Source organism: Elephas maximus, chromosome 1, assembly GCF_024166365.1.
Source record: "Elephas maximus indicus isolate mEleMax1 chromosome 1, mEleMax1 primary haplotype, whole genome shotgun sequence".
NCBI classification, from domain to species: domain Eukaryota; kingdom Metazoa; phylum Chordata; class Mammalia; order Proboscidea; family Elephantidae; genus Elephas; species Elephas maximus.
The window spans coordinates 173,667,747-173,682,037 of record NC_064819.1 but is presented as its reverse complement, the minus strand read 5'-3'; the positions used below and the strand labels follow the sequence as shown (position 1 = coordinate 173,682,037).

Genomic DNA, 14,291 nt, shown 5'->3' with positions numbered 1-14,291 from the left:
CATGGTCGGTAAAGTAGAGGGTCAACAAAGGAGAGGAAGACCGTCAGTGAGCTGGGTTGACTCGGTGGCTGTAAGAGTGGGCTTAAGCACGGCAGCGATTGTGAGGATGGCACAGGACCAGGCAGTGTTTTGTTCTGTTGTACGTAGGGTCGCTACGATTTGGAACTGACTTGATGGCACCTAACAGCAACAACAACAGTTGTATTTTTGGCTTTTGAATGTATATGAGCTTAACATTTTTCTAAAAGTTGCTAAATTTTGTTTTAGTCGACATGCTAATAATTTTCCTTTTATGAATTAGAAGTTTATTTTCCTTCTCTTATTTTTTTTTTTAACTCAGTACAAAATTAAAACTATCCAGGATTTGGTGAGTTTAAAAGAATCAGATCGTCACAATCTGCTGCACTTCCTTGAAGATGAAAAATATGAAGAGGTTATGGCTGTACTTGGGAGTTTTCCATATGTGACTATGGACATAAAATCACAGGGTAGGTGGGAAATTTCGCTGTTGAACATTGCTTCCCTTTTGATAGATTGATTTTTGTTTATTTGCCTCAAGATTCTCAAAACATTTCATAACAAAACTTGTAATTAGACTTTGTAAATCGGTAGATTTTTACTTATCAGATTTACTGTGATGGAAAATGATGTACTTAATAGTTATGAGAACACTGATATCATTCTGCTTTTATTTTCCAGGGGCTTAAGTTTGTTCTGTAGTACAACTTATAGAAATTTTATAACATTTCAAAGAATGAAAGAGATTTCTAGGTGTAATGAAAGAATGAGATGTTTGAAATAGATCTGTTTTTCGTATGAAATACTTTAGGAATACTAAATACTAATTTCTAAGTAATAGCATTTAACATATTACATAGTTCTAAGATTGATTCTAAAATCTCCAACTCATTTATGTTATTTAAGCCTTGAAAATTACTCAGTTGCCTGCCATATATTTCATGTGTTTTTCTTGCCATATCTCTGTCTTTATATCTGCTTTGAGAGATAAGGAATAGAGAAAAGAAAGAAAAAATAGAAATTATTTTTCTCCCTACATAATTGCTCTGTGAGTTCCCATTTTGATAGCTGAATGATAGTTTCTTAAAATGGTGACAGAATCAGTGATCATCTCCATTCGTTCATTCTGGCATTGTTGTGAGCTGCTAATACACTTGCTTGATTACTGTTGTGAGAACATTCTATACCAAGAATAGAGAGACACCTTAGGAATGGTTTCTGTCTTTAAAGGGCTTACAGTTGAGGAAATAGGCCATGAACATTGGATTATAAACTAGGGAACATATGCTAAGCTTTAAATGAATTACACAGACGTTGTGCTATTTATTCATCTAATAAATACTGATGTTGTGGCATGCAGTGTTCTGGGTGCTGAGGAAGCAGTAGTGAGTAGGACAAAGCCTCTGCCTTCCTGAGCTTGCATTCTAATGGGAATTGAAAAGAGGTAAATGATTCCCAAAGACTGCAGTGTTTGGGAAAGGAAGGCAAACAGTAGATTCTGGTTTCGATTAGGCTGCGGTTAGAGTGTAGGATACATGCAGGAAAGACATGGGCTTCCTTGCAGGAGAGATGGGATTTCCTTTTGAGTCCATGGGTTTTTAAACTTTATAAATGCCAATCTGAAAGTTGCATTTAAGACTATACTGATTTAATCACAAGTTACCTGTTCAAATAAAAACCTGGTTTCAGACTTGAGATAGTCTTTGATATAATCAAAGATTGTAAAAAGTACGTGTTCTCTAGAAAAATGAATGTCAAAAGACATTTTCTTATAAGAAGTACTGGTAAGAGTATTCAGTCTAACTGGGAAACATTGCCATTTTTTACAGTGCTGTCCAAATGTGTAGCATGAGTGGTGTAGTTAACGGAGGGAGCAGAAGAATTAGTAGAATCAGGAAAGGGACATCTGCATGATACAGTGCTGGAGATGGGGGTGTCCTTGCCCACATTGCTAGAGGCTGTAGAGAATCTCATGTAGACTTTTTCTTGACTTTTAAGTGTTAGACAGTGGGTAAACAGTGATATAGCTATTATTTCACATGCAGTGCTTATTCATATACAGCTTTGCAGTGTTGATGAATATGTAACCCAGATTTGATTTGAGGTAGTGGGGACTTTCAGGTGAAGAAGGGATGCCATACCCTGTGTTAATGACCAGCTGCTGCATTTCATAGCCAGGAACAGAGATGACAGTTACAGGTTGTTGGAGTTCATTCTCTTCCGAATGGTGATACGCCAGTGAAGTCCAGGACAGAGTACACTAGTCTAAACCTGTGTAAAATAAACATCATAAACTTAGAAAAGCCTGTAGGCAAGTATGCAAAGTGGAGAAAAACTCTTACGGATAAAATCTTAAGGAAAAATATGAATTAATATCTACACTTGTATAGGAGATATGTTTGAAAACGTATTACTTTTTTATTAGACCTTTTTTGGGGTGTATGTGGCAAATGTAGTTTTAGAAAATGAAATAGTTGCAAAACTGTTTTTGGCACCATTTATTGCAATAAATTTTTTTAAATGTAAAGACAATATATTGAAGTTCTTATCTTTCTTAAAAAAGTCTCTTTAATGTGGTTTAGAATACTAGTTTTCATTATTCTGACCCCACCCAAAAAGAAAATCTAAACCGGTTGCTGTCGAGTCAATTCCAACTCATAGCAACCCTATAGGGTTTCCAAGGAGGAACTGAAGGATTCAAACTGCTGACCTTTTGGTTAGCAGCTGAGCTCTTAACCACTATGCCAGCCTTTATTCTGACAGTCAGGCATTAATCAAGTAAGTCAAAACCTCGTGAACATAAGCTTTGTACAATATAGTAGAGTGACAGAACCCTGTTTTGTATCACTGTGAGAGAGCTATGGCACAGTGGTACTCACATTATACTTTGTTTGAAAAGACCATTATTTTGAAAGTAGTGCCAATGTAGTGGTTATGTGACCTTGGATGTTTTACTTCATTTCTAAACTTCAGTTTCTTCTTTAAAGTGGAAATAATAATACTTTGTGGAGCTATTTTAAGGAGTAAACAAATCAGTTGTTAAAAGCATGTACTGAGTCTTATGAAGACAGTCGATACATTATTTTTTATTGAGTAGGTTTACAGTATAGTATGTTTAAGATACTGAAGCACCACACTGATCTGGGTAAATTAAGTTTTGCTATATACATTGACATAGAACTTGATTTTTATTTTCTACTCTGTTCTTTTCTCCTTTCATCTTATAGTATTGGATGATGAAGATAGCAACAATATCACAGTAGGATCCCTAGTTACAGTGTTGGTTAAATTGACAAGGCAAACAATGGCAGTAAGTAGTACATTTGTATTTTTATGCTTTTAAGAGTTATGTGTCAAGTTTTTATATTTATTTTTTCATTTTAAGTAGTAGTTTCTCAAAGTCAAAACTGTTGCAAGAACATAGTGTCTAATTTTGCTAGCCGTTTTGAAATTTAAATTAATTTTTATGAAGCATAGTTTATGCATACACACACAACCTAGAAAATAGATTCTTTATGTGAAGGTTTGCTAATTTCCTATAAAAATTATAATAATAAGAAGGTAATGTGGATTTAGTTCTTAAACTGTATGTTGCTGTATCAAAACCAAAACTTGTTGCCTTCGAGTTGATTCCGACTCATAGCAACCCTGTAGGACAGAGTAGAACAGCCTCACAGGGCTTCCAAGGAGCAGCTGATAGATTCAAACTGCCGACATTTTGGTTAGCAGCTGAGCTGTTAACCAGTGTGCCACCAGGGCTCCTCACATATAATTAATGATTATTATTATTGAGAATTTCGTCACCCTTTAATTTTTTACAGAGTTTATCCCTTTTATTTTTTATTTTAAAAATTTAAGAATTATGACAAAAATAGCTTTTTTTCTGATTATAGGAAAAATTCATGCTGTCTAGAAAAAAACTCAAGCAATGCAGAAAAGCATAAAACCCACTACCATTGAGTTGATTTTGACTCATAGTAACCCTATAGGACAGAGTAGAACTGCCCATAGGGTTTCCAAGGCTTTAATCTTTATGGAAGTAGACTCTCATATTTTTCTCCCATGGAGCAGCTGGTGGGTTTAAACTGCTGACCTTTTGGTTGGCAGCTGAGCACTTTAACCACTGTGCCACCAGGGCTCCTTGTAGAAAAGTATAGGAAGAAACTAAAATCCTACCACTCTGAGATAATATTTTAAAGCTCATCCTTTTATATACCTTAATGCATGTATACCCATAGAGTCATATAGTGTTTTTATCATGGACCACTTCTCTCGCTCATCTCCCTCAGTAAACCATTCATCAGCCTCAGATGACCAGAATTTGCAGTCTTGTGTGTATCCTTTCATACCTTTCTCATGCTTATATTTACTGACTATATATATTCATATATACTGGTACTTTTCTCATTCTCTTTTTTCAAGTTTGATAATGAATGTTTTCTGTCTACTTATGTTTTAACGTATTTATATTACCTCTCAAATCAGCTGGTATAATGGCAACTCATTAATTGACTATATAGTATTTTAACTCAGTTTATTTAGCTAGTGGTAAATTTCAGCCTGTTCTGCTCTTGGGAGTCTCTGAGCACCTGCAGGAAATACATGCTGCATTTAAACGTGGTATCTAAAATCTCTAGTAGGAAAAGCACGTTTTGTAGTAGGATATGTCAAGCCTACTTGATTTTAGCAAGTGGTAAGGACGCGGTTGTGTCATGGACACTGGATAAGAGTGCCTCCTGGGAGAAGAGGTGACTCTAAGCCAGTGCCAGGATTGGATTTAGAATCCAGGTTTATACTCCAGCGTACTGTAGGAATTCCCAGCCTGAGAACCAAGCATAAAAATAGGTTTTGGGCTGTTGACCCTTCTGGGTGCTTAGCAAAAGAAAATGCAAAACCATCCTGGAGAAAGGGAAAAAATCAAGTATTTATCCTGCCATTCTTGTATGAACTGTACCTCAGAGTAACCAAGTATTAGAACATTTTTGTAGAACATTCCCAGCTAATAAATGAAGAAGGAGTGTAAAATTAGAAGAGGGGTTGGCAAACTTTTTCTGTAAAAGTTCAGATAGTAAATATTTTCAATTTTGCAGGCCATATGGTTCTGTAGCAACTACTCAACTCGCAAATGGGCATCGTTGTGTTCCTATAAAGCTTGTTTGAAATGCAGGCAGTGGGCTGTGGAAGGCAGTTTGGCACTTCCTCAAAAAGTTAAACATAAACATAAAATTAATTGTAGACATATAGTCCATCAGTTCCACTCCTGGGTATATACCCAAAGGACTTGAAAGCAGGGACTCAAACAGATTCTTGTACATCAGTGTTCATTGCAGCATTATTCAGAACAGCCAAAAGGCAGAAACAACCCAAGTGTCCATCAAAGGATGAATGGATAAACAAAATGTGGTATATCCATACAATGGAATATTATTCAGCCATAAGGAGAAATGAAGTTCTGATAAATGCTATGACATGGATGAACCTTGAAAATGTTATGTTGGGTGAAATAAGTCAGAAATAAAAGGACAAATATTGTATGACCCCACTTATATAAAATATCTAGAACGGGCAAATGCACAGAGACCAAAGTTTATTAGTGTTTTACCAGGACCTGAGGGGAGGGGGAAATGAGGAGTTATTGTTAAGGGATACTGAGTTTTCATTTGGGGTGATGAAAAACTTTTGGAAATAGAGATAATGGTTACATAACATGGTGGGTGTAATTAATGTCACTGAATTGTATACTTAAAAATGGTTAAAATGGCAAATTTTTTGTAGTATGTATTTTACCACAATTAAATACAGGTGGTGGGCCATTGCTTGCTGATATCTGAATTAGAGTATTTTCATCGTTTAGAGCCTGATAATTATAGTTGTTTTTACTTGTGAACTTTAATAATTCCAGGGAGTTCATTATACTGAACCCGTGTCATCTTCCAGTACAGATGGTTAGGGTTTTTCACTGGGATTTAAATCCTAAATTTCCAGGTTTTCTACTGGTTCTAATTTGATTATATATGGTGGGTGAATGTATCTTTAGGATATGTGGGCATTCTTGGTATTCCACTTAGCCACAGATCCAATGATTAGTATCATGGACAGTAGTGAATAAACTGCTAGTAATTAGTCTCATGAAGGTTTTAATGTTAGGAAACAATATAGTTCATTTGTAATTCTCATAATATTAAAATATTCATGTCTGATTACTATGAGAAGAAACGTGAAATTTTAATCCATGAAGTATTTTTGACCTTATAATGAATTACATATCTGAAATCATTGCATTTGTAAATTAGACTGCTTTTCAAAATATTTCAAGACAGTTGTGAGATACTTCCAATAGTAACTACCTGGATTTGTACACATTCATCGGTTAGTCATTGCTTAAAGTCATTTTTTTCCCTTCTTCCCATTTGTAGCCTGTTAAAAAAAGTTAGTGGTAATACATTTTGAAAGACTACTTTGTCTACCTGAAAGATGAATATAGGTAGGCAGACTTTATGTTTTTCTTCTTGCTACCCTTAGGAAGTATTTGAAAAGGAGCAGTCCATCTGTGCAGCAGAGGAACAGCCAGCAGAAGAAGGGGTAAAAACTCAAGTTTTCTTACCTGTGTTTCCTGGTGAAAGAAATGTTTTATTAAGATCTCTGATTGTCTTATGTTGCTGTAGGGGAGTAATTAATTAAGTTTATGAAAACATTGAGTTTAACAATTTCCATCTAAAAACTATTCATGACTTCCAGATGAACCTGTTTATATTACTTGTAAGTGTGTATGGTTGTTGTGATTCACATCAGGGTGATGCTAACAAGAACAGGGCAAAAGGAGGATGGCAACAGAAGAGTAAAGGACCGAAGAAAGCTGCTAAATCAAAAAAAAAGAAGCCTTTAAAAAAAAAACCTACACCTGTGCCATTACCACAGTCAAAGCAACAGAAACAAAAGCAGGCAAATGGAGTCGTTGGAAGTGTAAGTTTATTATTATCATTATTATTTTTATTGAGGTATAACATACATATACTAAAATACTCGAGTCTTAATGTGTATAGCTCCTGAAGTTTTACATATGTCTGTACCCACGAAACCCTGCTGCATTGTGTCCCTTCCCAGTCCGTAACCACTCCATCTACCTTTCCCACCCTCAACTGCTATTCTGACTAATCACCATAGATTAGTTTTGCCTGTTCTTAAACTGAATATAAATGGAATCATTTTATGCCTGCCTGCTTTTGCTGAACATTATGTCTGCCACATTCACCTGTATTTTGTGTAGCAGTAGTCCTTTTTTTATGTGTGTAGTATTGTATTTTATGAACATACCACAATTTATTTGTTTTGTGATTGGCAGACATTTGTGTTTCTAGTTTTTGCCTGTTATGAACAAAGGAGCTTTGATTACTCTTGTACATGTTATTTTGTGAACATATGCATTAATTTTTCTTGGATATATATCTAGCAGTGAAATTGCTGGGTCATAAGATAGGTAGATAGCTAACTTCATTGAACGAGCCAGTTTTCCAAAACTGTACCATTTTATGCTCCTGCTAGCAAAGTTTGAGTCCATTTGCTCCACATTCTCACCAACACTGGTTTTACAGTCTTTTTTATTTTAGCCATTGTCCTGGATGCCACACTGTGTTACTTACTTAGTTTTATGTTAAGTACTGAAATATGTTAGAGCAAGTCCTCCAACACTTTTTTTTTTAATTTTGTTGTTGGATATACACAGCAAAACATGTACCATTGCAACAGCTTCTATGTATATCACTTAGAGACATTTCTTACATTTTTCCAGTTGTGCAACCATTCTCAGTCTCCTTTTCTTAGTTGTTCCTCCCTCATTAACATAAATTAAGCACTCCCTAAGGTTCCTATCTAATCTTTCCAGTTGTTGTTATCAGTTTGATTCCATATAGATAGTTGTTAAAAGAGCATATGCTCAAGGCAGACATTTTTTACTAATTAAGGTAAACTATTGTTTGGTTTTAAGATGACTTCACGGATATTTTTGGTTTAAGTTTTAAAGATTATCTCAGGCCAATAGTTTCAGGGGTTCATGGCTCCAGGAAGTCTGGAGTCCCTGAGAGTTTGAAATTCTGTTCTGTGTTTTCCCACTTTTGATTAGAATTCTTCTATAGAGTCTTTGATCAAGATGTTCAATAATGGTAGCCAGGCACCATCCAGTTCTTCTGGTCTCCTGGTAAAGGAGCCAGTTGTTCATGAAGGCAGTTGTCCACACATTCCATTTTCTCCTCCTATTCCTGATACTCCTTCCTCTATTGCTCTAGGTGAGTAGAGATCAATTGTTGTGCCTTGGATGGCCACTTGAAAGCTTTTAAGACCCCCAGGCACTATGCAACAAACTAGGAGGTAGAACAGAATCTCTAAACTTGTTATTAGGACAGTTTCCTGGGGTATCCCATGAAACCGTGACCCTGAACCTCCAAACCAAGGAACCAAATCCCATGAAGTATTTGAATGTACATAAGCAGCCTCAACAGCTATTCTTTTTTTTTTTTGTCATTGTTGTAAATACATCTGTCACAGAACTTTTGCCAGTCAGCTTCTGTGGGCTGTGCAACCCTCCCTTAATGCGAATTTTCCATCACTGTTAGCCCCCCTTTTTGTTCTGTATACATTTGCCTGTTCTTATCTTTTTATATAAGTGAGATTATACAATATTTGCCCTTTTGTGATTAATTTATTTCAGTCAGCATAGTATCTTCAAGCTCCATCCATAAATGAAGCGTGTATCAAGACTTCATTTCTCCTACTGGCAGAGTAGTATTCCATTGTATGTATGTACCACATTTTATCCATTCATCTGCTGGTGGACGTTTAGGTTGTTTCTACCTTTTGGCTATTGTGAATAGTGCACAATGAACATTGACCTACAAGTCTCTGAGATTCTGCTTTCTTTTGGGTATATACCTAGGAGTGGAATTGCTGGATCATATGGTAGTTCTATTTTTAGTTTTTTGAGGAACCACCACACTGTTTTCCACAACAGCTGTACCATTTTGCATTCCCACCAGCAATAGGTAAGGGTTCCAGTTTCCCCACATCCTCAACATTTGCTATTTTGTTGTTATTATTATTATTATTTTAGTCTTAGCCATCCTAGTGGGAGTAAAATATATCTCATTGTGGTTTTGATTTGCATCTCTCTAGTGGCTAATGGTGGGAAACCCTGGTGGTTTTTTTTTTTTGGTTTTTTAATGGCTAATGATGCTGAGAGCATCTTTTCAAGTGTTTGGTGGCCATTTGAATATCCTCTTTGATGAAATGTCTATTTAAGCTCTTTGCCTATTTTATGATTGGGTTATTTGTGTTTTTGTTGTTGTCAAAGTTTTATATGTGTATTGGTTGTTAGATTCTTGTCAGATAATATGGTTTCTTTTTTTCTGAAATCTTGATGAACAGAAGTTTTTAATTTTTATGAGGTTCCATTTATTTATTTTGTCTTTTGCTGTTTGTGCTTCTGTTATTATAATAGATAATCCATCATTAAAAGCAAGGCCTGACAAGAGTTGCACCTGCTTTTTCTTCTAAAAATTTTATGGTTTTAGTTTTCACATTTAATTCCTTAATCCATTTTGAATTTTGTTATTGTATATGGTATGAGGCATGAATCCTGTATCATCTTTCTGTGTGTGGAAATCCATTTTTCCCAGCACCATTTATTGAAGAGACTCTTCTTTCTCCATCGAATGGATTTAACACCCTTGTCAAAAATCAGTTGGCCATAGATGTGTCAGTTTATTTCTGGACTCTCAGTTCTATTCCATTGGTCTGTGTGTCTGTTGTTATACCAGTGATGGCCTGTTTTGATTACTGTAGCTATATACCAAAAAACAACAACAAAAACCATTGCCATTGTGTCAGTTCCGACTCAGTGACCCTTTAGGACAGAGTAGAACTGCCCCATAGGCAGTTCTTGGTTAGTAGCCATAGCTCTTAACCACTGCACCGCCAGGGCTCCATAGCTGTATTGTATGTTTTAAAATCAGGAAGTGCGAGTTCTCCTAGTTTGTTCTTCTCTTTCAACATTGCTTTAGCTATTCCCTGTAAAGTTGAGGTTTAGTTTTTCTATTTCTGTAAAGAAGGCTGTTGGAATTTTGATTGGAATTGCGTTGACTCTATAGATCACTTTGGGTAATATTGATATGCTAACAATAGTAAGTGTTCCAATCCATGAACATGGAACATCTTTCCATTTATTTAAGTCCCCTTTACTCTCTTTCAGCAGTGCTTTATAGTTTTCATTGTATAAGTCCTTCACACCCCTGATTAGATATATTCCCAAGTATTTTATTCTCTTAGATGAAGTTAATGGAATTGTTTCCCTAATTTCCCATTCAGATTTCTCATTTCTGGTGTGTAGAAACCCAACTGGTTTTTGTTTGTTGACCTAGTGTCCTGTACTTCGCTAAATTCCTCTATTAGCTCTGGAAGTTTTCTTGTGGACTCTTTGGGATTTTCTATGTATAGGATCATATCATCCACAAATAGAAATAGTTTTACTACTTCTTTTCCAATCTGGATACCTTTTATTTCTTTTTTTTGTCTTATTGCTCTGGCTAGGACTTCTAATACAGTATTGAATAGAAGTGGTCAGAGCGGGTACCTGTTGTCTTGTTCCTGATTTCAAGGGGAAAGCTCTCAGTCTTTGTCCATTAAGTGTAATGTTGGCTGTTAGCTTTTCATATATGCCCCAAATCATACTGAATTTCCCTTCTATTCCAATCTTCTTTTGGGTTTTCATCAAGAAAGGGTGTTGGATTTTATTATTTCCTGTATCCTTGGAGAGGATCATGTGGCTCTTCTCCTTAGTTCTGTTGCTGTGATGTATTCTGTTGATTGATTTTCTGATGTTGAACAGTCCTCCAACTCTTATTTTATGTCTTCAAAAGTGTCTCTACTATTTTAGTTCGTTTGTATTTCCAGACACATTTTAGAATAAGTTTGACAGTTTCCACCAAAAACTGCTAGAATTTATATTGGTATTGCATTGAATCTATGGTTTGATATGGGGACATTGACTTGTTAACAGTATTGAGTCTTTTTACTCGTAATCAAGGCTTATCTTCATTAATTGGATCTTCCTTAATTTTTCTCAGCAGAGTTTTTTAATTTCCAGTGATAGCTGTATGGCACAGCTTTCATTAAATCTACTCCTAGGTATTTGATGCTTTCTGGTGCTATTGTAAAAGAAATTAAAAAAAAAATTATTCTTTAGTGTTTGTTAGTGGTATATAGAACTATAGTTGCTTTCTAAATATTGTCTTTGTAACAAGGAGTCCTGATAAATTGATACTATAATTTTAATTATGTATTTGTAGATATTTATAAAAATATTCTCTACCTACACAGTCATACCCTCTGTGAATAAAGACAGCTTTACTTTTTTCTTCTCAATTTTTATGTTCTTTCTTTTGTTCATTCAATTGTTCTTTCGTTCTCCCGTTCTTTCTTACTGTACTGGCTAGAACCTTCAGTATAATGCTGATTGTAAGTAATGATGCCAGACATCTTTATCTTCTTTTCGACCTCAAGGAGAAAGCAAACATTTTACCAGATTAAGGAAGTTTCCCTTCTATTCTTATTTTGCTGATAATTTTTTTTATGAGCAAGTGTTGCGTTTTATTAAATGCTTTTTCTGCATCTATTAAGTTGATCATGTTATTTTTCTTGTGTCTGTAAATGTGGTGAATCATATTGTTGGATTTAAAAAGTTTAAACCAAACTAGTAAAAAGATCTGCCTTGAGCCCTAATAAATCCCATAATCGCGAGTGTGGTGTGTGAGTTCTGTGTGGCCATTATAATGAGTAATGGAACCCAGCAGAGAAGTAGAGAGTGCTGTGGGAGGGACCGTTGGTGTCTGAAGTGGTAAAGATGGCAGAGAGAGATGTCTTACCTCCGCCTCATGGGAATCAGCCTTGGGCTGTTGATCTTGGTTCACCTTCCCCCTTATGAAGTTCAAGGAGGTCAAACACCATCCCCACACCATTTTTACGTATGTTTTCAGAGAATTTGTTCATTTCTTCTATCAAATTTTTCATAACATCTTTTATTTTTAATATGTTAGATCTATATTGATGACTTCTTTTTTATTCCTAATATTGGTAATTTGTGTTTTCTTTTTCTCTTGAACAGTCTTGCCAAGGTTTTTTTTTGATCTTTTCAGAGAACCAACTTTTGGTTTTGTTTCAGCTTCCTTTTTGTGTATCTACTTACTTTGTCATTGATTTTTGGTGTTTATTATTTACTTCCTTGGCATTTAATTTGCTGTTCTTTTTCCTCTTGAGATAGGAGAATATTTTGCCTGAGACATTGGATTTCCTTATTGTATTATACCCTGTCAGTTATTAGAAAATGATACTAAACTCTTAAAGCAGTATTTTTTTTTAATAAACTTCTCATTTTCCCTCCACAGATAAAATGTACTGTATAATTGACGTTTTTGAAAGATGAGCCATTTTAGCCATTGTGGTAGCGTGCTTTGCAGATAGAAATAAAATATTTTTGTTTTAGAAACTGTGAAGAATGAATAAAATCATAGTAGACAAAAAGCAAATGTTAACGTCTTCAGTCGGACTCCCACATCTTTATAAATGAGAATTTCTATAATTAAAAGAAATTCTGTATGAATAGTGAAATTGTAACCTGGACCAGTATAGTTATAATCACGGTAACTTAGCTTCAGGGACTCAGAATGATATGTACGCATTGAGATATTTAGAACTTTTTATGGTTGGTTTTTCCTTTTAGGAAGCTGTAGTAAAGGAAGATGAAGAAGAAGTATCCGACAAAGGCAGTGATTCTGAAGAAGAAGAAACCAATAGAGATTCCCAAAGTGAAAAAGATGATGGTAGTGACAGAGACTCTGATAGAGAGCAAGATGAAAAGCAAAACAAAGATGATGAAGCAGTAAGACTTAAGGGTTTAAATAATTGAATTATAACTCTGATGATTGTTCTAGGTTTTGTTGTTTGTTGGCTTATCTTAAACAATACTAGCGTATTTTACAATAGTTCTTAATATATTACTTTGTAAAGAATTTTTTCAGAGATAATAGTCAAAGCTATAAATTAAAATTGTTTCTAACAAAGATTAGAAATCCTGATTTTCTTAAATCTTAAATTGAGAGAAAGAGTAGGACCTGGATCTGAGGTAGTCAGTTTGATCTCTAAGGGATTTTTAAGATGTAGAGATATTTCTGAAAACATGAATAAGGGAAGGTGGGTTGTGAAATAGGTAGCAAGTTCCAGGTGACATTTAGGGTAAAGAAACATTACTGTTTATGCTATGTCAAGTTGGTTAAGGGAAAAGCAAATATTTACAGAATGCCACTTTGTTTCAAGAAATATATAAGATATTAAGGACAGAGGATGTCTCTAAGGAATTTATTAGGATAGTGAGTGAGGGTATAAAAAAAGAGGGTATAGAGTATAGAAAAAAAAAATCTCATTGCATGGCATTAAGTTTCACATGATTTATGGAAGGGCTGTGGAGAAGAATGTGTTTGGTAGACAAATAATGATCCTTAGGGAAGCTTAAACTGCAAAGGAACTGTAAACTGATCAGCAATTTCTTTGACAGTATTATTCTTTTTGATTGGGCCATTGATCTAAAAGTAACCCCTGTGGTTTGGGAGAGAAAGAGGGGTCCCCTGAATAACCTCTGAGGTGAAAGGAGAGGCCAAAAAGAAAACGTAAAGGGCAAAGGATAGAAGAAATAAAGTGTAAAGAAATATTGCACCCATCCTTGGCAGTGGTAATTAATAAATAAATAAGGCTTTGTTTTTAGCAGTTGCTAGGACTTGGCTTTTTTTTTTTTTTTTTTTTACTTCAGGCATTAAATTGATGGCCAGGAAATTAAAACCTGTGGAGAAATTACTTCCACAGCCTCACATTTGGGAACATGTTAACATATTCTTGTTTGTGTATATTAGGATTAGTAGAGGGTGACTCATAGGGTTTAACAGGTTTAACAGGTGACCAATAATACAGCAAATAATTTATTCATTATCTGTCACATGGCAAGCACCGTGAAACAGTTCCTGCCCCGGAATGATTTGTAGGCTGGTGGGGAAGACAGACTTACAGATAAACATTATAGTACGTAATAGATTGTCTACATTTACACAAGGTACAGTGATAGCACAGAGGAGAGAGTGATCACCTCAGTCCTCAGGTAGAGTGACATTTATAGCAGGCTGTACACATGTTCAGACGTTATTCCTGAAAGAATAATGAGTAGGAATTTGCCAGGCGGA

At 35.2% G+C, this 14,291-nt stretch overlaps 1 protein-coding gene across 1 annotated transcript in view; it reads left to right on the top strand.

Annotated features, from left to right (window-relative positions):
- Positions 1-14,291, top strand: part of SEC63 (SEC63 homolog, protein translocation regulator) — a 78,808-nt gene that overhangs the window by 55,359 nt on the left and 9,158 nt on the right. Inside the window, exons 13-17 of the mRNA XM_049896107.1 lie at positions 341-488; positions 3,246-3,328; positions 6,541-6,600; positions 6,811-6,981; positions 12,785-12,943. Coding sequence (XP_049752064.1) covers positions 341-488; positions 3,246-3,328; positions 6,541-6,600; positions 6,811-6,981; positions 12,785-12,943 — 621 coding nt within the window. The remainder of the gene's footprint in view (positions 1-340; positions 489-3,245; positions 3,329-6,540; positions 6,601-6,810; positions 6,982-12,784; positions 12,944-14,291) is intronic.